The 27,997-nt window shown below is 37.5% G+C and overlaps 1 protein-coding gene across 40 annotated transcripts in view; it reads left to right on the top strand.

Moving 5' to 3' along the window:
- Gug (arginine-glutamic acid dipeptide repeats grunge) overlaps positions 1–27,997 on the top strand; it is a 143,079-nt gene that overhangs the window by 66,455 nt on the left and 48,627 nt on the right. For 36 of the 40 annotated variants that reach the window (XR_012412744.1, XR_012412764.1, XR_012412761.1 and 33 more), the window contains one exon: positions 26,358–26,513. Coding sequence is in view for 12 of the 40 variants with exons in the window: in XM_073984952.1 (XP_073841053.1) it covers positions 26,451–26,513 (63 nt within the window). In the remaining 28 variants the exon portion in view is untranslated. Of the gene's footprint in view, positions 1–29; positions 5,344–26,357; positions 26,514–27,997 lie in introns of those variants that run through there. The other 4 variants (XR_012412760.1, XR_012412749.1, XR_012412750.1 and 1 more) reach the window with 2 other exon arrangements.

Below are 27,997 nucleotides of genomic sequence, written 5' to 3'. Positions count from 1 at the left end.
TCCCCCGGAATTTTTTTGGTACAGGTCCACGCCTTAATATAGCCTCCATAGAACGGTACCTCTCGATTTTTGGTAATTTTGAAGGTTGTGGCCTCAAAATTCCTCCGAAATGGCTAACGTTTGGTATTTAGTCTTTGCTGGGGGTATAAAACTTTCCCCCGGAATTTTTTCGGTATAGGTCCACGCCTTCATATAGCCCCCATAGAACGATACCTACGGTATTTTGAAGGTTGTGGCCTCAATATTCCTCCGAAATGTTTAACGGTACCTCCCGATTTTCGGTAATTTTGAAGGTTGTGGCCTCAAAATTCCTCCGAAATGGTTAACGTTTGGTATTTAGTCTTTGCTGGGGGTATAAAACTTCCCCCGGAATTTTTTCGGTATAGGTCCACGCCTTCATATAGCCCCCATAGAACGATACCTACGATATTTTGAAGGTTGTGGCCTCAATATTTCTCCGAAATGGCTAACGGTACCTCCCGATTTTCGGTATTTTTAAGGTTGTTGCCTCAATATTCCTCCGAAATGGCTCAAGTGTGGTATATAGTCTTTGCTGGGGGTATACAACTTTCCCCCGGGATTTTTTAGGTACATGTCCACGCCTTCATATAGCCCCCATAGAACGATACCTCCGGTATTTTAAAGGTTGTGCCCTCAATATTCCTCCGAAATGGCTAAATTTGGTGTTTAGTCTTCGCTGCGGGTATAAAAATTTCCCCCGGGATTTTTTAGGTACAGGTCCACGCCTTCATATAGCCCCCATAGAACGCTACCTCTTGAAAGTTTGTGGTCTCAATATTATTTCGAAATGGCTAAAGTGTGGTATATAGTCTTTGCTGGGGGTATAAAACTTTTCCGCAGAATTTTTTCTGTATAGGTCTACGCCTTCATATAGCTGAGGCACATTTTTGGTCGTATCAAAGTGTATAAATCCTCTTAAGCCTATAGGCTAAGCGTATAACAAATTTGGACTGCAGTTGAATGTCTATTCGAGCAACGTTTTCAAATTCTTACCATGTTAAGTGCTTGTGGTCCTGATTACAACGACATATTATCTGAAATAACGTAGTTTATTCGGTTGATTTTAATGCATGTTGCTCTTTTACTTCGACGATGGTTTCGCAGTGTTATACTCTTCGCCGCTTCTGAGGTAGTGGATAGAGTGTTTTAGATCTCCTTTGGAACATCCTTCTTTTTGTGATTCAGCCACTCCTGGCTCCTTCTAAACTTACGTAATTGAGCCCCTGACGCAATTTATTCTTCTTTATCTCCGTCTATAGCCATCACCATTGTCATGTCCCTTTTAAAAGTGACTAACCGAATTGGTCAACAATTTTCACATTGTAATATTTCTTTCAAACAAACATAGATTAGATTGGAATAGGAACTATATCTATCGATCCACTCCTCCAGGTACTCCTTTTCGCAAAAGCGTAAGCTAGGGTTGTGCTCGCGGCATATATGCAACGGCATATTTTGTTTTTCTGGGGCAAGTCACAATTCCTGTAATTCAAAAGTTCCTCAAAACACTGCCGGCACCAACAGTGATAACAAATAACTGGTGAGCACTATAACCTGCGAATTGAGTATCGGAGTTGCCCGAAACTTTGCATTTTTTTAACAGTAGATCAATTTCCATTTAAGTACGGTTTTATGTGCCGTTCGAGGACAGTCGAAACTATTACTTGTTTTTAGCGAGACTTCTTGGGCAAATCCGAGCTTGATGACATAATGGTCTAAAAGCTTTAAAAAGTCGTACGGTGACCAATTAAAACGGGAGAATTGACTAATCTTTGCAAATCGTTATATTTATACTCTCAGTGTTTAGGTTAAAGAGGGTACATACACATTGATACGACCAAAATTGTGCTTCATCAAATAATAGTTTTAAACCCCAAGTATATTTGGACGAAATCCATTATAGACAATGGGGTGGGGTGAGTCTCGTCTCGGATTGTTTTGGTATTTTTTGCAACAAATTCTTCTTGCGGGCCCAATTTTTTCGGGGACAAGTTCATACTTCCTGAGATAATGGCCCAAGAGCTCCAAAAAACCTGCCGGCACAACAAGACTGTATAATAAGTAAGAGAACCCTCAAATGGAGAAACCGATTTGGTCCAAACGTTGTACATCATATTATTTCTTACAGAAAAGGATTATGTCAAAATAGTATATAAAAATATTACAAATACATCGGACCACTTTCTCTGGTACCTCCCATACAAAGTTTAGAAAGAGAGCAGTTTAAGTACTTGTTTGGCAGCATGTTGTGTATACGGCTCCAGTTAAGACTGGAAATTGAGCGAAATAATCCGCTGCCGTGGGATTGGGTATATCTCTGTTGGCACAGTTAACTGATACTTTCTTACTTGTTTCTTCAAGCATTAATCAATTTCAAAGATGGACTATACATATTCTGGTACCTCCATCACAAAATTGTACAATTGTCGCATATTTGCACCATTTTCGTGGTCAAGTCCAAGCTTCCAAAGGAGTGAATCCGCAAATTAGATCCAGTTCCAAGACGGACCATTTTGATCCATTCCATCAAGTACCTACAGTTTTGCCACACACCCACAGACGCCATTCATACCTAAATGACGGAATAAATTCAAAATTAGTTTTGTTATTTTCAGAACTTTTTTCGTTATAGCAATTTCCATCAATTGTTAATATGGATTTTATTCATTTTTGAGGGGTGTACGAATATGAATTTTTCATACTGCATGTTTACAGTACACCACCCTGTGGTAAGGGTATTATGTGTTAGTGCAATTGTATGTAACATGCCTATGGTAAGGAGATAGATCCATAGTTCCTTCTAGGGATATACATAGAATCACTTTCTGAGTCGATTTATGTCCGTCCGTTCGCAACATACTGGTCGCATTTATTATTCGATGTGGCTGAAAATTGGGGAATATCATTTTTTAGCCTAATGAAGAACGCTATTGCTTTTGGTGAAAATCGGTTCAGATTTGGATATAGCTCCCATATAAATTTTCGGACGATTTTTGGTATTTGGTGCACGAATAACGTTATATATGTCCGATCTCAATGAAATATGGAATTTGGTCTAGTAATAAGAGTGCCAAATTTTATCGAAATTGTTTCCGATTTGGATATAGCTCCCGTATATATTTTCGCCCGATTTCAATAAAAATTGAAATGTGTGACGGAATTTGATCTAGAAATAAGTGTCCCAAATTATATCAAAATCGGTTCTGATTTGAATATAGCTCCCATATATATTTTTGGCCGATTTTTGGTATTTGGTGCACGAAACACGTTATATATGCATGTCCGACCTCAATAAAATATGAAATGTGCTAAATTTGAAAAAAACCCTAATAAGCATGTGCTTCTTTCATTTCAAAAACAAAAAAATTGAACTAGCTTCTCCTTTTTCAATGAATTTCCAGCAACCTCAAACATTTTTATAAGAATTCTACTTTCTGCGAGAAATTATCAATTAAGTGGAATGATGTGGAAACATTCAAATTGAAAATGTAACGAATTTTCATTCATGTTTTCCAAAATATTCAATCAAATGTAAAACATTATTAGTTTTTTAAATTCAAATAATTTATAGACATATCCTTATTTTGTTTACATATAACTTTGACACTAACATTACAAACAAAAACTAACATTACAAACAAAAATTTCTATGTGGTTGTTGTTGAGTTGTATTTGTTGTAGTATTTACTTTACCTTATATTTGTTCTACCATGCATAGTAATTAGGAAAATACGCATTTGTGCCTGGTAAAATTTTAAAGAAATAACCCATTATTTTTTTCCTACTGGTAATGCAAAAAAGTAGGTCCCAAATGGTTACCTATAATTTTAGTTTCATTTGGTTGCAATAATTTTTTGTTACACCTAGAGCTTGAATTAAAAAAGCGGAATATTTTCTCATTTTATCTAAATATTCACAAGTCCAATTCACATATCATTAGAAATCAAATTAAAATATTTTCCCGCGGCCTTTAACTTTTTATCCGGTAGCACACACACAATATGTCAAAGCCAAACGACGCTTTGTCTTGAAAATATTTCAAAAATAAATTTATGCCCCTACTTTGAAGTGTTGTAAATTATTCTTTTCAACATTTTATTAAAAATATATAAAAGTCTGCTTTTGGCCGGCCGCCTGCCTTGCTTAGTTGAAAAGAACCCCTCGCACAATCGCTCACAATCCCCTAACGTTGAAAAATGAATGACTATTCAAAGAATTTAAAGAACTAACGAAAAAAAGACATTTAAACACAAAAATAAGTTAAACAAAGAAGATTAAGAACAAAAAAGAAACACATCGTCTACAAATTAAAGAACATTAAAATGTCATGGCAGTAGCAAAACTGAGAAATTTGTCGTTTTGACATGTGCCGCCGCTGTGATGACGGTGGTGTTGTTGCGGCGCTCCGTGCGCCCTGCTACCGTCCACCGTCCGCTGTCGTCACTTTTTGTTGCCATTTGTTTTATTTTATCGCACACAACACAACATTTTACTGTTAATTTAGAAGTGAGTGCTCGCTGGCTCAATTAATTTATATTAATTTATTCATAATTTGCCTCGTACCCTCTTTGGGGTCTTTTTTCGTTGTCGTCGACGTTGATGTGAACAGGGAAATTCATTCGGGTTGGGTTACCAGGTTTGCAGTTTGTGTAGCTTTTTTACTCTGGCACCCCTCTTTACAGCAGGGATGGGAAAATGTGATGGAATAGATTAAGGGGATTTTTGATCTTGAAATAAGTTTAAGTAGATTAAAAAAAAAAGATTTTAGGTCAAGGTTTACAAAAGAAAATTGTGACAATTTTCTTGCAGCAACTGCGTATTTGTAGGTTATAGAAGGTGTTGAGAGTAAAGGGTTCCCTTATGCCTCATCTCTATTTCTCTTCCCATCAAACTGACAATTGCCGTAAGGAAAATTGCTGTTTGTAAATCTGGACGTAACTAATATACCTAGTTCTCTTTTGTAAACATTGACTGAAAATCTTTTCATTTTTTCATTGCAAAACTTTCAGTGTTTTTTTAACCACTTAACTTTCCATCCCTGCATTGTGTTGTGTCTGTGGGGGCATAATTTTCCTTTTCGTTAATTTTGTGCGGTTTGGTGGACTAACTACACGTCTCTTATGGTTTGTATTCATCTGTCCGTATGTCTGTCTGTCGGTGTTTTCTTTCTGGGTTTTATTTTAATTAAAAAATACTGGCATTTAGTGTCAGAACCATTCGTATTACACGATTAAAACGATGTTTATTGATTTGTCGGCTAAGTGAAAGAGACGGAAAGTATTTATCACAAAAAAAGGAACAAAAATCTGAATATTTTTCAAGGTAAAAAAAAAAACGTATACAGTGGTTACATGGAACAAACGAATAATGTAACAATCTGCTGGTCACGTAATTAGCTTCTCCGCCTTGAGATTTTCTTTCTTATGCTCTAAATATGGTTTTATTGCATGAAAATCTTTCAGGGGGCAGTTAAGAAATATTTCAGTTAAGATTTCCTGGAATACTTCCATTTTAGTTATATAGTGTCATCTGCAATATTACTGACAACAATAAGAGGAATATTTTGACATAAAAGCAGTAACTCTCATTAAAGGAATATTTTTATCCCTCAGCCTTTAGGATACGACCAAAAATTTTTCTCATCGAAATAATCGTTATAGACCACAAGTGTGTTTGGACGAAATCCGTTTCAGACAATTTAGAGCCGATTAACAATGTCCGTCCGTCTGTCTGACTCGGCCGGATCAAACTTTAAGTATCGTAATATTTTGTCCAAAATTAGTTTAAGTTCTAAGAAGGTCCATATCGGTCCACCCCTTCCGGTACCTCATCCCGCACGATAAATAGATAATGGCCCAAAAGTTCCAAAAAGCCTGCCGGCACCAAGTAAACTAGTTAGCACGTAAGATAATCCTCAAAGGAGAACCGATTTGGTCCAAACGTTGTACATCGTATTATTTCTAACAGACTCGGATTATGTTCGAATATTGACCACATCGGATCACCCTTTCTGGTACCTGTCACACACAAAGTTTGGAAAGAGTTTCATTTTTATCGGGGCAAGTACATACTTCCTGAGAAATTTGCCCAAAAAACCCCTATAGACATCAGGAGTATTGTGTTTACTTCATTTATTTAGGTCCGAGGCTGAGGGCATATCTCTGTCGGCACAGCTGACTGATACTTTCTTACTCTTTTTTTATAAAACGGCTTGAAATTTAAATATCATCATCTATTCAAAAAGAAAATTTTGACTATGGAAACATATGTATAAAGTTTTAACACTCTACACCATTTTGACATGTAATTCGAAAAATTTCAGTTGTAATTTGATTATTTCATTTGAATTTCGAAACATTTCACTTGTAGTTTGAGAATTCCAATTGAATTTCGAATTATTTCATTTGTAATTTAAGAATTCTAATTGAAATTCAAATTTGTTCATTTGTAATTCGAATTATTTCATTTGTAATTCGAATATTTCCATTTGTAATTTGAATCGATTTTTCGATTTTCCAATTTTGGCCTAATACTAAAAATGCGTTTTTTCGGTCTGGCGATTATTTCAGTTGTCATTAAAGTCGACTTTCGACTTTTTGATAACAGCAGAATATCGACTATAATCGATTATTCGTCGATTTTTCGAGTTTTGTTTGGAATATTTGCACATATGATGACCGCAGAAAATCGACTATAATCGATGATTCGTCGGTTTTCGAGTTTTCTTTGGAACATTTGGTGCATATGATTTTGTAGCTATCAGAAAACTGCAAAACCAAAATCTATCACAAGATAATCGGTTATGCGATTTTCCCTCTAGTCAAAAGCCGACTATGACTTTTAGACTTTTGAGTGCAAAAAAACGATTAATCGATTATTCGAATGTCGACTTACCAATCCCGTTTCAGAAAATTTTGAGTCGATTTAGTCATGTCCGTCTGTCTGGTGCGCATGGTAACTCTCGAATGAATCAACCGGTTCGAACCAAATTTTGCACTTCGTAATATTTTGTCCAAACTTAGTATAAGTTCGTAGATAGGACATATTGGTCTACTCCTTCGGGTACCACTCCCAAAAACAATTTCAAAAATTTTCTGTAAAATAGTGTGAACGATAATTCTCGATGGGAGCAATCGGCGTGGTCCAAACTTTGCACATAGTATTATTCATTCCAGATATAGATCGGGTTTGACTATGGACTATATCGGTCCACTCCTTCGGGAACCTCCCAAACAAAATCGTTCTGAAATTTTTTTTCGTAAGGTGTGGTACCCTTTTCGACTATAATTTTTTTTCTTGGGCAAGTCCATAATTCCTGAGATAATAAGCTAAAAATTTTAAGAAACCCTGACCAACTAAACTGGAAAATTCACAAGATAACTCCAGCATGGAGTTTCTGATTGGTTCAAACTTTGCACATAGTATTATTCAGAGTTCGAAAATAAACAGTACACTAACATAGTGTACCGCTCCGAGTACAGTATCACTAAAATATTTTTAGCGTTAGTGTTCCGGAACACAAACACTAAAAAATATTTTAGTGATACTGTTCCGGAGCACAACGATAAACGTAGTGTACCACATTTTGGTACACTAAAAACGTTGGGTACCGCAGTCGGAACACTAAAAATCTTAGTGCTCCGCAGTCGGAGCACTAAAAATCGTAGTGCTCCGCAGCCGGAACACTAAAAATCGTAGTGCTCCGCAGTCGGAGCACTAAAAATCGTAGTGTTCCGCAGTCGGAGCACTAAAAACTCGTTGTGTACCACATGTCGAAACACTAAAAAATAACGTAATGATAATGTACAATATACGAGTTTATTATGATTTGCAAGGAAAAATAAATATTTATAATTTTGGTGATAAGTACAAACTAAGACATAAAAACTCAGATACACCTCTTAAATCCATGTATGTATACATATTAATTAATAACGTTGGGAACTTAAGTAGAAAATATGAAAAACATTGATTCGGTTGTTGTACAATGGCGCGCTACAAATTGTAGTGTTCTAACTGTGGATACATGAGTTTATTATGGTTTGTGAGGAAAATTAAATATTTTATAATTTTTTTTTTAATAAATACAAATTAAAAAATAAAATCTAATAGAACGCGTGAAAAACGCCTGATTTGATTTTTGGACAATGGATCAATAAAAATCGTAGTGTTCGGCTGCGGAGCACTAAAAATAGTAGTGTTCGGTTGTGGACCACTAAAAATCGTAGTGTTCCCACTGACAGATCACTAAAAATCGTAGTGTTCCGACTGCCGGATCTCTAAAAATCGCAACAATGCAACAATAAAAATCGTAGTGTTCGGCTACGCAGTACTAAAAATCGTAGTGTTCACTAAAAACCGTAGTGTTCCGACTGCCGGGTCACTAAAAATTTTAGTGTTCCGACTGCCGGATCTCTAAAAATCGAAAGTCCTCACACTACGATTTTTAGTGATCCGGCAGTAGGAACACTACGATTTTTAGTGGTCCACAACCGAACACTACGATTTTTAGTGCTCCACAGTCGAATACTACGATTTAGTGCTCCATTGTCCAAAAATCAAATCATATATTTTACACATTTACTTCTAATTTTTATTTAATAATATTTATTTATTTATCCTAAAAACATAAAATATTTAATTTCCCTCATAAATCATAATAAACAGACGATTACCTTAACGTTATTTTTAGCGTTTCGGCTCGTGGTACGCTACGATTTTTAGTGTTCCGACAGTCGGAACACTACGATGTTTAATGTTCTGCAGTCGAACACTACGAATTTTAGTGCTCCATTGTCCAATAACAAAACCAAACAAACATGGATGTAACATTTTATCTCAATTAATCAAATTTAACCAAATATTTCATTTTCCAAAGAAAACATAATTCCTTTGTTATTTTTTAGTGTTCCAACATGTGGTGCACTACGATTTTTAGTGATCCGGCAGTCGGTACTCTAAAATTTTTAGTGCTCCACAGTCGGAACACTAAAATTTTTAGTGCTCCGCAGTCGGAGCACTACGATTTTTAGTGCTCCGGCAGTCGGAACACTAACATTTTTAGTGCTCCGCAGTCGGAACACTACGATTTTTAGTCCTCCGCAGTCGGAGCACTACGATTTTTAGTGCTCCGGCATGCGGTACACTACGATTATCGTTGTGTTCCGGTACAGTATCACTAAAATATTTGTTAGTGTTTGTGTTCCGGAGCGGTACACTATCGTAGTGTACCTATCCACCTTGGTACGGTACAGAACGGTACGGTACAATACCATAGTGTTTATTTTCGAACACTGGTATTATTTCATTCAGTCATGTATCAGGTTGAAATAGGCAGTATATCGATCCTGTTCTTGGGTACCTCCCGCACAAAATTTGGCAAAAGTGCAGTTTGAGGATTTGTCTCAGATCTATTTGAATTTTTTTGCAGAAGGTTGTTTCCCAATTACAACGGTACATTTTTTCCGGAGTAAGTACATACTTCCTGAGATAATGACTTTTCAAATGTAATTCGAAGAAGAAGAATTTCAGTTGCAATTCGAAACATTTCACTTGTAATTTTAGAATTCCAATTGAATTTCGAATAATTTCAATTGTAATTTAAGAATTCTAATTATTTATTTGTTTTTTTTTTTTTTTTTTTTGTATTGAAGTTTCAATCTCATTTGATTGTTTTTAAGTCTGGAGTATTACCCCAATGGCTTAAACTTCATCATTACTTTCTGTTACAGAGAGTAATGTTTTTTGAAACGAACTGACAGTGTTGCAAAATTTAACTGATCGCTACCAATATCATGATTTTATCCCGGCGAAGCGAATTACCAATTCGCTTTTCAGCATTTTGAAATGATGCCTTTTTTTAGCGAAAAAACCGAACTCTTTAAGTGTCTAGTATTCTCAAATACATAAGAATTGGAACAAATTTCCTTTAGCGGCACCTGGCGCAAAAATTCGGCATTCTCATCACATGTAGTTCTTTTGGCCCTGATTTCAACGGTGTATAGCATTTGTCCAGGAAATGTATACTCCCCGAGATAAAGGCCTCGAAAGTTATTCTATGGACAGGTAAATAAAATTTTTCCCTAAGTAGCCGGCCTTCGGCCAGGGATGGACAGTTGCAAATCTCGGGTATGGGAAAAGAATACGTTTCCGGGACAAAAATTATACATCGTTGGAATCAGAAATAAAAGCGCTACCTGTGGTGAAAATTTTTTCTTAGGTGCCGCTAAAGGAAATTTAAGCCTAAGAATTTCACTCACTTTTCGGCTTTCCCAAAAAACATCAGAACAAAAATATTTGCAAACAACTATCAGCACGTATCAGCTAAGAACTCATTGAGTTCTGTAAGTTGAAAAAAATAAACATCACCACAGTTGCCTATGAGTGAGTGTTGTTGGAATTTATTTCAAATTCCCCTGCGCATGCCATCCGCTGTTTTTGTTTGTTTTGTTTTGGTTGAAGTTTCAATCTCATTTTATCGTTTCTTTTTATACCCTAAAGGACACTGTGGTAAGAGGTATTATGTCTTTGTGCATTTGTATGTAACATGCAAAAGGAAACGAAATAGACCCATAGTTCCTTTTGGGGATATACATATATTCACTTTCTGAGTCGATTTATGCATGTCCGTCCGTCTGGGGAATATATTTTTTTTTAGGCATAGGAAGAACGCTATTTCTTTTGGTGAAAATCGGTTCATATTTGGATATAGCTCTCATATATATTTTCGGCCGATTTGACGTATTTGCTGCACAATACACGCTATATACGTCCGATTTTGATGAAATGTGAAATATGTGACTGAATTCGCTCTGAAAATAGATGTGCCAAATTACATCGAAATCGGTTCAGATTTTGATATAGCTTCCATATATATTTTCGTCTGATTTGACGTATTTGCTGCACCAAACACGCAATATAGGCCCAATTTTGATGAAATATGCGGTGTGCGACTGAATTCGGTCTAAAAATAAATATCACAAATTATATCGAAATCGGTTCAGATTTGGATATAGCTCCCATATATATTTTCGGACGATTTCACGTATTTTCTGTACCAAATACGCTATATATTTCCGATTTCGATGAAATTTGGAATGTGTGACGGAATTCGGTCTAGAAATAAATGTGCCAAATTATATCGAAATCGGTTCAGATTTGGATATAGCTCCGATTTATATTTTACATATTCACAGTGGTGTAGGGTATCATATAGTCGGACCCGCCCGACTTTGATCCTTTCCTTACTGGTTTTAAATTGTTGTTATGGGTCCGAACGGCGAACAACTTTTGTAGAGAGGTTTACAAGGTTGTGGGGGTTGCACCACGGTGTGCCTCCCATACACGTTTTAAATATTTACAAAAAATGTTAAATAAAATCCATGCAAATGTTTTAAAAAAATTTAACACCCTCAGTACGGTGCTCTTGAATCAAATTTAAATGGAAGGTGCTTACACCTGGGAAGTTTTTGCTTATTCTGAAACTACAATGTTCGTAGATGAGAAAAATCAAAAAAAAAAAAAAAAAAAAAAAAAAAAAAAACAAGTAAAAAAGTGTCAGTCGGCTTTGCCGACAGAACGATACCCTCAGCCAATGTGAAGCGAAACTTTCACCTCCGGACAGATCGAATGTATTTAAGGTCTCTTTAGAATTTTGTGGCCCTTTTGGACTTTTGAACTTGCCGACAAAAATGTGGATTAGGAATTAACTGCACTAAGACACAAATGTTGAACTTTTGTAGGGCAGGTACCCTTAGGGAGGACCGATATGGGCCATTTTAGACTAAACTAAAATATTAGGAGATCCAAAGCATTTTAGTGACCTTTTTAAATATTGGGGAGAAGTACCGAAAGTTGTGGACCTGTATGGCCCATGAAACTAAGTTTGGAGATAATATGACGAAGACCAAATGTTGGACCAAATCGGTTGAACAGTTCGAGAGTTATCGTCCTCTCCGACCGGGCTGTTTTCCCAAGAAATATGGACTTGCCCCTGAAAAAACTTTTACCGTTGTAATGGAGGTAGCGAATGCAAATCGCTTCAACAAAAATCAAAGTGATTCGAGAGCAGGTCTTAAAGTGAACTTATCCGAAATTTTGTGTGAGAGGTACTAGAAGAAGTAGACAAATATTGTCCATATTCGAACCTGATCTATATCTGGTAGATATATTAGGATGTGCAAAGTTAGGATTACATCGATCACTCCCTTTAGGAGTTATCGTGCGCACAATTTTTCCGAACATTTTTGAACTTTTGTGGGGGAGGTACCTGAAGGAGTGGACCGATATGGCTTACCTTCGAATTAATCTACCTTACCTTCGAAATTAATCTGGCGAAGACTAAATACCAAATATCAGCTACATTGGTTGTTTAATGTGGCTAAAACCTTGAAAATACCGAAAATCGGGCGATACCGTTCTATTGGAGCTTTATCAAAACGTGGACCTATGTACATAATTTTTATCAGAAAAGTTTTTTTGGTCCATTGGGAACCCTCAATGCAAGATTTGGGCGTGAAACATATGTAAAATCTTCAAAATTCCGAAAATCGGTAGGTACCGTTATATGGGGTCTATATCAAAACGTGGACCTATGTCCATAATTTTTATCGGAAAAGTGTTTTGTAAAGTGGAAACCCCGCATCTCAAAATTCAACCAATTTGGTAGATAAGTTTAGCTAAAATATTCAAAATACCGAAACATTTAGAAGTACCATTGCATGGGGACTATCCCAAAACGTTGACCGACCTTCCCAATTTTTTTGCTCTCGACATTGTTAGTGAACTATTAGTATTTATACCAAAATACATCTGACAACGCCAACTCCTTTTATATTTGGCCACCGTTTATTTGATCTCGCGACATAGTGCAGCGTTTTTTGAGGTTACGCGACATTATCTCGGAATCTATGGACTTGCCCTCGAAAAAAATTGCAATGACGTAACGGGGGCCGCTCGAACATCCTGTTACAAAAAATTTCATAACGATTCGTGAGATGTCACTAAACTGCACATATTTCAAATTTTGTGTGGGAGGTACCTGAAGGAGTGGACCCTTCGGTTACTCTGGACAAAATATTTCGATACCCAAAATTTGAACCGAATCGATTGATCCGTTCGAGAGTTATCGTGCGCACCAGCCAGCCAGCCAGACAGACAGACGGACGGACATTGCTAGATCTACTCAAAATTGTCTGAAACGGAAATCGTACAAACATACTTGGGGTCTAAAACCATTATTTCGATGAGGCACATTTTTGGTCGTATCAAAGTGTAAATACCCTCTTTAGCCTAAAGGCTGAGGATATAATAACTCTTGAAGGAAGTAACCGATTTGGTCCATACTTTGCAAATCGTAAAATGTCTACCAGACTTAGATGAAGTTCCAATATATACTCAATCGGTCCACTCCTTCCGGTACCTCCCACACAAAATGTCGGATAAGTTCAGTTTAGGACCAGCTCTCGAATCGCTTCGATCTTTGTGTTAGCAACAAGTTTCATCAGGAGCAAGTCCATACTTCCTGAGAAAATAGCCTGAAAGTTGCACAAAACCCCTATGACACCGTGTGAGGTGGTTGGAGTGCAAGATAACTCTCGAACGGATCTGCCGATTCGCTCCAAAATTTGGCCTTAGTAATATTTTGTCCAAACATAAAGTAAGTTCGAAGATAAGCCATATCGGTCCACTCCTTCAGGTACCTCCCCCACAAAAGTTCAAAAATGTTCGGAAAATTTGTGCGTACGATAACTATTGAAGGGAGTAACCGATTTGGTCCATACTTTACACATCCTAATATATCTACCAGATGTATATATATCAGGTTTAAATATGGACTATATTTGTCCACTTCATCCGGTACCTCCCACTCAAAATTTCGGATAAGTTCACTTTAAGACCTGTTATCGTATCACTTTGATTTTTGTTGAGGGTATATCTCTTGTTTACTAGTTTTTTTATAAAACGGCTTGAAATTTAAATATCATCATCTATTCAAAAAGATATTTTTGAATAGGGAACAAACGTTTCCTAGAACAACAGGAGTTTGATAGTAATTCGAACGAATTTGGATTCAAATCGTCTTAGAGAAACGGGCTATAAGTTCTAAACTCCATAGGCTGTGTTTATTTTAGCTTAGCTGTCGACAAAGCCTGCTGATTCTTTTTAAATTGTTATTATGGGGTCCGAACGGCGAACAACTTTTTTAGAGATATTTTACAAGGCAGTGGGGGTTTTCCCACCGTTGCAACATTTTTTATATGTCTAGCCTGGGAATAGAACCATGCGCAAGCCAACTAAAAATTGCACCACTGTGTGCCTCCCATACACGTTTTAAATATTTACAAAAAAATTTAAATAAAATCCATGTAAATATTTTCAAAAATGTAACACCCTCAGCTTATAATTGTCTCACTTTTGCTTATGGTTTTCTACATTTAATCGTGTTATGAGAATTGGTAACACTTAAGTACGTAAACTAAGTCGATGTTTTCTCAAAATCTGTACCATTTAACAGAACATCAGCAGCAAGCAAAATGTTCATTCAACACTGTGCCCTCTCAGAACATTGTTATACACTAAAGGGGGGAGGCGGGGCTGCCTGCGGCTAATGAATAGCAAACTGACTTGTTCAAATGTCTCCCTTTGCCACGCCGCCGCCATTCAACCCAACCACACACAATCAATCCAGACCAACTTTATTGTTTGCTGCGCCTGGCTTGACTGCTGTTTGAAATATGCATATTGGTTGTGGTGGAGAAGCAGGAGGAGAAGGTTCATGATTGGTTTTCCATTTCTACGAAATATTTGTTCGAGAAGTTGTGTGAATGAATTTTTAAATGAAATGAAAACAATCTATAAATCGGCTTTGTTGTCTTGTTGCGGATTTTTTTTTTGCTTAAATGTTTTCTTTTTTTCACACAGAGGAATCAATGTCTCTTGGGGGCTTTATTTTTATTGGATATATTGATTTCAATTTGTGTGTGTTTAGAGTAATCGTTTTTGTTGTTATTGTGCCTGACAAACTTTGTGTATAGAGAGATTTAAAGGCATATTTCCAGTATTTACCTGACAAATGATTAATTGGATTTAAACAGGGATAAATGAATTTTTCTTTTGCCCTGTTTGCAGTTTACTGTGCCACAAGTCATGGGACTTCAGAGGACCTTTTGAATAGATCGATAATCACTCATTACTATGTAATGAGTATGATGGCACCGAGCGTGTGTGTCTCCAACTTTAATTTCGAGAGTAGTTAGTTCAACACTCACCGTCGACGCAGAAAACACAGTATAGGTCTCGACGCTTAAGTCATTCATTATACCCTCAGCATTTATGCTAACTTTCATACGGGCAAAATGTGCCTCATCGAAATTATGGTTTTAGACCCCAAGTATGTTTGGACGAAATGTGTTTCAGGCAATTTGGAGTTGATTTTGGCTCGAGTGCAAAATTTGGCTTTCGTAATATTTTGTCCAAACTTAGTTTAAGTTCGAAGATGGGTTATGTATATCGGAAATGTTCGGAAAATTTGTGCGCACGATAACTCTTAAAGGGAGTAACCGATTTGGTCCATTCTTTGCATATCGTGAAATTCCTACAAGACTTAGGTAAGGTTCTAATATGGACTCAATCAGTCCACAGCTTCGGGTACCTCCCACATAAAATTTCGGAAAAGTTCAGTTTAGGACCTGCTCTCGAATCGCTTTGATTTTTGTTGTAGCAACTTGTATTCACTGCCCCCATACGAAGTTATAAGTTTCATCAGGGGCGAGTCCATACTTCCTGAGCAAATAGCCTGAAAGGTACAAAAAAACCCCTATGACACCGTGTGTAGTGGTTGAAGCGTAAGATAACTCTCGAACCGATCTGCCGATTCGGTCCAAAATGTGGCCTTCGTAATATTTTGTGCAAACACAGTTTAAGTTCGAAGATAAGCCATATCGGTCCACTCCTTCAGGTCCTCCCCCACAAAAGCTCAAAAATGTTTGGAAAAATTGTGCGCACGATAACTCTTGACGGGAGTGTTCGATTTGGTCCATACTTTACACATCCTAATATATCTACCAGATATAGATCAGGTTCGAATAGAAACTATATTTCTTCACTCCTTCGGGTACCTCCCACACAAAATTTTGGATAAGTTCACTTTAAAACCTGCTCCCGAATCACTTTAGTTTTTGTTGAAGCAACTTCCATTCGCTGCCTCAATTACGACAGTAAAAGTATTTTTATAGGCAAGTCCATACTTCTTGAGAAAACAGCCCGAAAATTGTAAAAAAAACTCCTATGGCACCATATGTAGTGGCTGGAGACCTCGAACCGATTGCTGCGTCCGTCTGCACTTTGGATATCGTAATATATCTTCGAATATTATATGAAATTCGAAGGTGGTGCTTGTCGGTCCACTCCTTCCGGTACCTCCCCCACAAAAGTTCGAAAATATTTCTTAAAATGGTACGCGCGATTTCTCATAGACGTAGCAACCGAATTGGTCCAAACTTTGGATCTCTAAATATTGTTGAAACTTTGTTTATGTTCAAATTTGGGCCCTATCTGTCCAATCCTTGTGGTACCAACCACACAAATGTTCAACATTTTTGTGTGGTTACGGGTTTGTTCGAGGATCCTTTGGACATTTTTCCGAAGGTTTTCCTAGTGGCCCTGTTTACAGCGATATTATGTTTTCCGTAGGCTAGTGTGATAAAAAAACCCCTATCTCTCGTTATCCCCGCAAATTTTTGAGCTTTAATCCTATCAATACTTTTGTCGGTTCATACACCCAAAATTTTGAAAACCCCCTAAATACATACGGTTTTTTTTCTTCAATGCACACAGGCTGAGGGTACATCTCTGTAGGCAAAGCCGACTGATACTTTTTTACTTGTTTTTTTCATAGGCAGGTCAAGTTTGAAGACTTATTGGTATATAACGGTACCTACCGATTTAAGGTATTTTGAGTATTTTAGCTACATTTTACTCCCAAATTTGGCACTTGGAGTTTCAAGAGATCAAAAAACTTCTGCACCAAAATTGGTGAAGCTAGTTCCACGTTTTGGTATAGGTCTCATATAAGGGTATATATAAGATAACTCCATTATTTTGACCATAATTTTGACCGAATTACTGATGATTTGACATTTGAAGTTCCCAATGACCAAAAAGCTACATTTTCTGACAGAATTACCTGCAAATTGACATTTGAGGTTTCCAATAACCAAAAACTTATCCTCTAAAAATTGCCGATATAGGTCCACGTTTTGGTATAGCCTTTTTAGCTACATTTGCAGTCCATATTAGCTATAATTTATCATTTAGGGTAATCAAGAAGATATTCCCACAAAAATTATGGACATAGGTCCACGTTTTATTGTAGCCCCCTCATATAGCAGTACCGACCGACCGCTTTTGTTACTTGTTTGTTTCTAAGAAAGGTTCCTGAACTAGCACAGAGGAGTTCGGCAGCAGCAGTTTTTCAATAATGCATCTGAGAGGTGAATAGAGCTGAGATAACCCTCGATCAGCAACCTACATTTTCTGATATCCCCGTAAGAATCAACCTTGTGTCTGAGATTGCATCCCTCAGATAATTCGGATCTGGCGTCTTACAGCTTTGCCGTCATACTTCGGGTTAGACGAACAAGATTTCTGCGAAGAAGATTCCCCACTACTCTTACTGACTTCGCAAGCGTATAAGTTTGTTGAGAAATTGTGCTGACTGAAGGGAAGCATAGAAACAGGCAGATGGATCAGTTGTAACAATGTCGACATCTTTGTGGCGGCTGCCGTTCCTCATAAGATATCATTCTCCTCACGATCACTTGTCGTAATTTCGGATTGATATGATGTGGAGTTACGGCCTTTGAAGAGGTTTGAGTCTTTGTTGAATCATTTCTCTTTGCCCTCTATCTTAACTCCATCATCCTGGTATGGTGTTTGGAAATGCAGCAGATAAGGAGCCCAGCAAAACAAGTTTTTTCTTTCGGCTTTAACACAGTCTTTTTGCAACATTGTGACCTAGCCGCACTGGTCGAAGAATCGACGGTAACGACACTTCCATGTTTGCGATTGGGTCATAACCTTGGAATCCGTCCTGCTTCTAGAATGGTTGGTTCCCACAGTCATCCCCTTCATAGGGGTGTCGACAATGCGGTTCAGTAGAACATATCTGGTCAGCATACTTTCCGATGATTTGGGATAAAGTAACCTAACTGGAGGTGGAAACATGGATCACTGTACTATTAATATCATCTTCCTCGTCCATCAGTGTCGTCCAAATGTCGCCCGATATGTTTTCTTCCCTGAAACTTTGGAGAACTTTTCCCTCGATGAGTTTGAGCAGAACCCTGATCTGATCTGTCTGATATTAGGGGAGTAGCTGTCGTTGTCTAAAAGCAATGGCTTGTCGGGTTTATCCGGTTTTATCAAGTCTAGCCCAATGGAACAGGACGGTTCAGCATCCTTTCTGACGATTTGGGATAAATTATCCTGACTGGAGGTGGAAACATGGGTCACTGTAATGTCCATAGCTGTAAGTTATCGTGCTCTTCACCAATTTTAGTTCGTGTTTGGAGTGGTTTTAGAGGTTTTGGAACATTATATAAGGAAGTAAGCAGAATTGACAATAATTGTCACTCGAAGTTCGCCATATGGTATCATTATTTGGTCTTTTCCTGAGGAGACATTTTTGCTTAAACAGTGGTTTTTGTACGTCAAAAATCACCACAAGTAGCGGGAAAACCACCAACTTGGCACCCCTGAGTACCAGATGTTTTTTTATTGGATTGACTATCTGAGAAACCATTGTCTTCGCGGGAGGAAGGCTGCGATCGTTCGGACGAGCTTTACAGTTTCTATTTGCTGTAGAACTTATCAGTCAGCTCAACCACCTTATCTTCCCTACAGCCTGTGCCTATAACAGACCGTTCTTTAGCTTTACCCTTGCCTATCGGTCTTGAGTTGGGCTTTGAAGCAGAATCTTTCACCAATTGTTCATCATTAGGATCTCGCATGGTTGTGGGATAATTTCTTTGGCCTTATTTATAGCTTTCGGGTTCGATTTTGACGTCGGAACAGAACCAAACTCTATGACATTGTTTTGTCTCTTCTTTGTGCATGAGTTTGCTTCTATGTGCCTAAATTTTTCGGGTTTTGTCAAAAGTGCACATTTTCGTATCACGCTCGGTTTTGGGTTTGGGTTCGTTGGCCTTATTCATACCTTTTGGGTGTGAAATCGGCTTCGAAACAGATTAGGACAGATTTCGTCTCTTCTACTATCATGTTCGCACTTCTGCAGTCTCCTTAGATGATTTGGGGAGTAAGATCTTCCCACCTGATACTCACATCTAGGCGCATGAGGATGAATAGTTTCGCATTTCCTCATGTGCCTGAGTTTACTTCTGATGAAGGCGATTTCCTTCGTTTCCGAAGACTTTTTTATTGGCATGTCGATATAGAAACAGTAGGAAATGGTTTTGCTGTCAGTTGCATTTCAGAGTTCAGCTCACATCGTCAGCCAAAGTCAAATTAAGTAGCATGACCTAGTTCTGGTCATTTGGAACAAGCCTTTCCTATTGTTCGAGGAGTTGTCTACTTTACTTCTCTAAACTGTCCTCAATAGTCCCTTGTTGGTTGTCCCCGCCCATAGTTTCGCTCCTGTCGGCGCAAGTTTGTTTGCATCCACCTGAAACTCACGACCTGCGCATCAGGATAAAATTATTTTATACCATACAAATCTGCTTCTTCATCAGATTTCCTTCTCAGTGTGCAGTACACGCACGTCACTTTTGTAATACTTTGTATCCCTAACTTCCGCAGAATTTCTGTCATTAGAGACATTGATCGGTGTTGGATTCTCCTTAGAGTCTCCATCGCCTGCAAATTTCGCAGTTGCATCCTGCATCCGAAGTTTTTCGGCATATGCCGATATAGGATCACCTGAAAATTATGTTGCTGCCAGTTGAGCTCCCGAGTTCATCTTATTGTCGGTCAAGGTCAGATCGAGTAGCATGTCCTTTGAGGATAGGTCCTGGTTATGTTCATCTAAAATAAGCCTTTCCAAATTGTCTTCTTTCTTTCTATCCTGAATAGTCTTGAGAGTCCCTTGTAGGTCGTCTTAGATCATAGTTTCGGTCCTGAAGAAGACCGGAAACTTACGACTTGGTGCTTCAGGATTAATTCTTTCGAATTTCTTCATGTATTCAAGTGTGCTTCTTATGAAGAAGACTTCCTTCTCAGTGTGACAATTTGTGTCTCTACCCACGAATTTGCAGAATTACAGCAGCTCCCTAATACTTTGCATCTTTTAACTTCAGTGGCATTTCCGTCATTAAAGGCATTGGACGCCTGTTGGATTCTTCTTAGAGTCTCCACCATGTAAATTTTGCTGCTGCATTCGCATGTGATGATATAATGACAGCTGGAAATGGTGTTGCTACCAGTTGAGCTCTTAAGTTTCACCGTTCTTGCTTCTATTATTTTACAAAAAGATCCGCCGGACCCTTATTGTTCCCGAAGTCTGGAAAATGGACAGGGTGGTCCCGCTACTGAAGCCAGACAAGAATGCCAGCAAAGAGGAATCGTACAGGCCGATTTCGCTTTTGTCACCTGTAGCGAAGACCCTTGAGGCCTTAGTCCTCCCCAGCATTAGAAATAGCTATCAAGTTGCTGATCATCAACATGGATTCCGTAAGCAGCACAGCACGACAACAGCGCTGCACGCCATCTCCGCATATTTTTGTCGAGGACTAAACCTGGAGCGGCCGTGTGATAGAACAGTGATGGTAGCGCTTGACTTATCAAAAGCCTTTGATACTGTCAAGCACTCCACGCTGTTCGAGGACATCCAGCAGACAACCCTCCGGCCAAGCTTGAAACGTTGGATAATCAACTATATGTGTGGTCGCCAGTCGTATGTGGAATTCAGGAACAAGAAATCCAAGCCCCGTAGAGTGAAACAGGGAGTTCCCCAAGGAGGGGTGATATCTCCGGAATTGTTTAACCTCTACCTGTATTCCGCCCCCTCCAGACGGCATTGAGATCGTAACGTAAGCGGATGATTGTACGATCCTGGCGTCAGGTACCTACCCTGATGACATCTGTGAGAGACTGAACTCCTATTAAACCGATCTTACCACCTTTTACCACGCGAGGAATATGCAGAGTCCCAATTTACATTGGGCGAGTTTACTTGCGGCAATTGTCATTTTGTAGGAGAGAGAGGTGAGGCATATGGTAACCCTTTGCCTCTCAGCATCCTCTCTCACCTACAAGCTGACAATTGCCGCAAGTAAACTCGCCCAATGTAAATTGGGACAGATATCCGCTACTAAATCGACGGCCACTCTGTTCACCATATGAACGGCTCAGTATAGAAGAGAGTTGAATATCCTGGTCGATGGTAACAGAATTCCGACCACAAACTGCCCCAAAATTCTAGGGGTCACATTCGACATCACTTTAACGTCGTCCGTGCATGCCACAACTATCTGTGATAAACAGAAATGTAGGAACAAGGTCCTCAAGTCCCTAGCCGGCAGCACTTGGGGTGCAGATAAAAAAACCTTGTTGACCACGTGTAAAGCGATAGGTCGGTCTGTGGTAAGCTATGCGGCGCCAGTTTGGTCCCCGAATTTATGTGACACACAGTGGGATAAGATTCAAATTTGTCAGAACGCCGCCCTGAGAACAGCAACAGGGTGCCTACTCAAATCTACAGTGGACCATCTACATGAGGAGGAATTTATGTGACACGCAGTGGGATAAGATTCAAATTTGTCAGAACGCCGACCTGAGAACAGCAACAGGGTGCCTACTCAAATCTACAGTGGACCATCTACATGAGGAGGCAAAGATTCTTCCAGTACGACAACATAATGAGATGCTATCGTTGCAGTACTTGCTCGGGTGTTACCATAAGAGCCATCCCAATCAACATCTGCTGGCCACCGATACACCCAGGCATATCAAGAAGGATATTCATGCTCTAGAGACGATGGTCCAACAATATAGGAGATAACCTCTAGATCAACAGGCATATCAGGCAGGTTTGAACAGCATTCACACGGACACAGTTGCTAAGACCATAAACAATTATTGTGTGAATGCAGCTGAAGAGCTTCAGCTGTCACGACAAACCAGAGTAGTTTTGGCTCAATTACGCTCGGGATATTGCAGTCGCCTAAATTCCTATTGGGCGGGAATCGGTCGCACCGTGCAAGACATCTGCCCGGTATGCGGCATGAGCCCGCACGATACTAAGCACCTATTCAACTGCCCCGCCAAGCCTACTCATCTGACTCCAGTGGATCTTTGGTTACATCCCATAGAAGTTGGCTACTTCCTGAAACTGGAGATAGACCCAGAGTCAGATTGAACAGGAGAACGAACATACAGACATAATAATAAAACACTGTTACAACAACAACAAAATGGTGGGTGTGTGGTTTCGAATCTTCGGCTTTCCTTTTTCACTTGCAAAAAATCATCGGCCATAAAGCTCGACTCCAATGCCAAATTATATTTAGTAGTTTATATTTATATGCTCTTTAGATATTAGGCTGAGGGTATACAAATCTAACCAATAGCTATTGTCAGCTTGTGAAAATGACCATTAATATTATTTGTGTTTTTCTTTTTTTTTCAAATAGAGAAATCAATAATCAGATTACATTCATAGATTAACATAACGATTTTTAATTGTCAATCTCTGTTTATGATTTTATGATCGACGACGACAAACCACGACGATGCCGGACAACAACTACATTGTTTGTTGTTTTTACCATTTATTTGTCCAACAATAATAATAATCAGTCATTCATTACTTTGAATATTTGCCGCTCTATTTGCTAGTTCGCTTTCCTTGCAATGGCTTTAAAAGTCAAATCTTATCAGCAAACATTTGCTGGCACGAACCTCTAAGTATTTTTGTGAGTAGGGGTACATACATACAAACATACATTCATATTTATTGTTGTTGAAATGACCTCATTTATGCCAAGTACATACAACAGATTCATAGCCAATTGATGTGATAAGCTTCTCCACCACCTCCATCCCTCCTTCTGCTCCTAACTATATAATGTTAATAATTCAACAGGCAATCACTTGAGTTGAGTGGTGAAAACTTTTATTTTATTGCTTTAATCTCAGCTTCTTTTGAAGATTTTTGTTGCCAAATGGAAAAGCGAAATCAATCATTATGGGTTCAAGTTTTAAATCTTATCAGTTAATAAATAATTGGTTGCCTACGAATATAAAAAAAAAATATTTCACATTTGCTTCCCTCAAAAGTGACGAATATGTAATATAATATAATACAATTTGCACAAAAATACTTCCCCAAACTTGATTAAGCAATTACAGTCGAACTTCTTTGTAACGAATAATTATCTATAACCAATCTTTTTATAAAATAAAAACATGATTTCTCACACAAAATACTCTCTTTATAACGTATTTTCTCTGTAACGTAGCGATTCTTCGTGCCCAACAGCTGCACGCAGAGAAAAAAATATGATTGATCCAACAATATTCGAAGAGAAAAATATGTATTGTAAAGATATTGTTAAATTCCAAATGTAGTATTGTGATTCCAACAATTGGGTTTTGTTAAATCTAAAAATAGTTTTTGTCAACTGGACAATAGTTCTCTCTTTTCTTCGACAATTTTTTCTCTTCTCTCGCTCTGTTTAATTATTCCTTATGTTGTGGTGGGTGTCTTTGTTGTCAGCCAATGCAGCAAACCATGTATTGTGTTCATCAATGATTGCAATATTATACGCGACATTTTTATCCAAGTTATGTGAAAAGTGTATATGAGAAGTACAGTGTTGGTCACAGAATTAGCACACCCCGTTGGGGCAAAATGATTTCAGTCAGCTAAGAGTTTTGATAGGGTAAATTGAAATATTTTCGTAAACAAAATCCTTTTCTATAATGTATTTAACATATTTAATGATATAAGTGGATAGTATTATCAGTGGTTTTTTGAAAATAAAAGTTTTGTGAAGACGCCCAAATTATCAAGGGGACATGTAATTAGCACAGCCTAAGATTTTTAATTTAATTCAATTAATATACAAAAATTAATTTATTTTGATGTTAATTCGTATTCAAAACGTATTGAACAAATCATTTTTTGAAAGAAAAAATTATTTATCACCTGGGGATCTCAAAATATATCCCAATAGCGGACCATTTTTCGTAATGAACACTTAAACGTCAGAAAGTCGCCAAAACTTTAAAAACAAATGTACAATTGGATCTGAAACTATTGGAATTGTTAACCGATTACCGAAATTTAAATATAAAGTACAAAAAATTTTCAAAAAGTGTTTAAGGTCGATGATTCATTCAAGAAAATTTTCGATTTGTATGGGGTTTATAGAAAAAAGATCAATAAAATGCACCCTTATGTGAAGAAGGATCGACTTATAACACCATTTGTAATTCAAAATTACACGTCTTAATAACACCAAGGACCTATCATTACAAAACTGCCAACCAAGCACTAGATGAACACGTAGCACATGGGTATGTTTAATGGTATAACCCCTTTCTGACCATTAAGGATTTTGAGGTTTGCTGAAATTGGTTAAAATCCCTGAAAGTAGGCATATACTATTCAAGATAAATGTTTTCTGGATTATTGATTTTAAATTTAATCGGTTTAAGCTCCGGGAAACATATTTTCTTGCGGTCTCACTAGACTATCTCCCATTTGCCTTTTGTTTAGAAATTAATTGAAATTTGCGTAGGTACCATAGAGATGAACATAGGTTTATCGTGGCATACACCACGACATATCGGTAAAATTTAGTCCAGATGGATAAGTATTTATAAAATCAATAGCTCAAAGCATCATATTCCAGTTTTTTAATGAAAATTTTTGTGTCAAACGGACTTTGCAGATGCAAACTGCTGGTGGGTACATCCCACTATTCGCAAATTTACAAAGTTGAACAAGAATATGATGTTTCTATGAACTACTTGCCTCAATGAACTTGTTTACATGTGAGAAAATCGATAAAAAACACTAAAAAAATGAAATTTCCAACAGTCCTTGGGACCCAAGGTGTACCCCATACAACTTCCTTCTGACACTGAAATTTCGGAGACTGGTGGAGAGTATAACTAGCAGACTGGAACTTATTCCCAAGCGAAAGGGATTTAAAAATGAATATGGACTAAAATATTGAAACTATTCACAATATTAGTGAACTTGTTTACATGTGAGAAAATCGATAAAAAACACTAAAAAAAATGAAATTTCCAACAGTCCTTGGGACCCAAGGTGTACCCCATACAACTTCCTTCTGACACTGAAATTTCGGAGACTGGTGGAGAGTATAACTAGCAGACTGGAACTTATTCCCAAGCGAAAGGGATTTAAAAATGAATATGGACTAAAATATTGAAACTATTCACAATATTAGTGATTCTTTTAAGGTGTGCTAATTACGTGTCCAGTGAATTTAGGACATTTTTTACATTTTTGGAGGTTATTCAAATTGACAGTTATGATTCAGTTTCTGTATTGCGTTGTATTCTTTAAGCATACTACTGAGAATATATTAGTACAAATACTTTATTAAATACAACTACTTTTGAAGGTATTTTTAGGCAAAATAAATGTTGGTAGTGGGGTGTGCTAATTGTGTGACCAACACTGTATAAACACTCAAATCAAAAATTTCTGGGCTGGTTTTCTGGGTCGACAATACTTTTTGTAAACAAAATTAGATTATGATAGTTCCTACAATCGGTATTGTTAACGATTTTTACAATATTGCGGAAATTCTAAAGTTGTTTTTGTTTTCTATGTTTGGAGCAAAACATGGTTTTTTTTGGATTTGGATTACAATGCTTGAACAAAACAAATACATTTTTGGAACCAAAACAGATATTTTTGTTCCAACAAAAGCGAAAAATATTTTTTATCTGCGTGTACATTATAGAGAAGTTCGACTGCATGAACAAATAATTTTATTTGTTTTTTTTTTCTTTTAATTTATTTGTTCATTAAGTTGTAATTTACTTTAAGCCTCACTCCTCTCTCTCTCTCTCGCCAACAAACTGAGAATTGCCAAAAACAATATTGCCTAAATTGGTACATACGCCAAGATTTTCATTTTATTTCATTTAATTTATATTTCAATTTTTGTTGTCATTGTTGTTTTTGTTCTTCTTAAACTCCCTCCTACCTTCTTTCCCATAAAACTTTATAGCCCTATATAAAATATAACAACACTTCCTTCCATCTCTTCATAAAAAATTGTTTAACTTTATTATTAATAAAAATGTTTGTTGTTTCACTTTTTCTTGTCTCATTGCAGAACAAATTCATTGATTGCATTGATTTTAATTTCATTACAACGGGGGCAATAAAAAGGCTTAACACTGGACCGTAAAAGTGTTTTTGAAGGGTAATGGCGGCCTCCACTCAAGGAGAAATTCGAGTGGGTCCCGGCCACCAGGTAAACGATGTCTATGTACGTACATAAATCAAATCACATAAACCGAATCATGGTAACACCAACAAAAAAAAAAATCTCTGCACTCTCTTTGTGTGTGATTAACTCTAGTTTTTTTGTTTGTTTTGTTTGTTAGCTTGTTTAGTATTTTTTGTTTGTTTGTTTAACTCTATTTCCTCCTTTCTTTGCTGCTACATCTTTTGTTCCTTGTCATCTTTTCATATATTCGAATTTTATTCTATTGTTTAATGTTTTTAAAATTAAACGATTATAACTTCTGTAAAAACTGAAATATCTAACCTTTTCATTACCCAATATGTCTCTGGCCGAAAGTCATATGGAGTTGTTGACGATTTCTCTAACCGAAACGTCGGAAGAAAACCTGATGCTTTTGCTGACTTTCGGATCGAATTCATCACAATCTCTGATGAAGTAGTGTACCGTCTTTCGTACAGATATCATTTTGAAAAAGCTTAAGCAACTCTGATTTTAGCTGACTTTTTGCACAGAATTTGGAAGTAAATATTCGGAATGAGAGTTAACATTGTAAATATATACTAGGACGGGGCGATTTGTATGGAAGGACAAAAAACCTCAATAGAAAATCCGTTGTGAAAAAATAAGTTATGCCTGTTTACATTTTCACAACTTTTACCGTTATAAAACAATAAAACGAAGTGACCCAAACGAACCAAAGTATTTTCGTTGTCCACGGATCCCAACACGATAGAATTGTTGCATTAGAACGTCCGAATATTTCTCTGGTCACAGTGTCAAAACTGACAAGGTCAAAACTGACAGAAGGTGTGTTCCAAAACTTTGCGATGTACTAGAGAGTTATTAACTATTGTCTTGGCTACAATTGTTTGTCTTAGTGTTGGATCAAAAGTCTCAATGGTTTGGCTGTTATGTCAAAATATCCAAAAAAGTGGAGAAAAAAACTTCAAGTAAAAATCGGGAGGTTCGATTTTCACAGTAGATATATGATCTATTAGACTTTTTTGCTCAGTACAGTCCCAGGTATCAGAAACGCGACGCGCCCATTGAGGGTTTCAAATCGCCCCGGCCTAATATATACTCTCAGTCTTTAGGCTAAAGCGGTATATCGACCAAAAATGTGTCTCATTGAAATAATGTTTTTAGACCCCAAGTATGTTGGGACGAATTCTGTTTCAGATAATATGGAGTCGATTTAGCCATGTCCGTCCTATTCTTCTGTCTGGCTTGTGCGCACGATAACTCTAAATGAAGCAACCGATCAGGTCAACTTCGTCCGGTACCTTCCCCACAAATGTTCAAAAATTTTCGCTAAAATGGTGCGCACTATAACTCTCGATGGGAGTAACCAAATTGGTCATAACTTTGCATATGATAATATTACTTCCAGGCATAGATCGGATTCGAATATATCGGTCCCATCTTTCGGATACTTTCCACAAAAAAATTCGGAAAAAGTGCAGTTCCAGATCTCCTCTCGGATCGTTTTGATTTTTCTCAACAGG

Source organism: Musca autumnalis, unplaced genomic scaffold (assembly GCF_047663935.1).
Source record: "Musca autumnalis isolate F117 unplaced genomic scaffold, ASM4766393v1 scaffold_4, whole genome shotgun sequence".
In the NCBI taxonomy this organism is placed as follows: Eukaryota; Metazoa; Arthropoda; class Insecta; order Diptera; family Muscidae; genus Musca; species Musca autumnalis.
The sequence above is the reverse complement of the archived record's forward strand: the minus strand, read 5'-3'. Positions and strand labels throughout refer to the sequence as shown.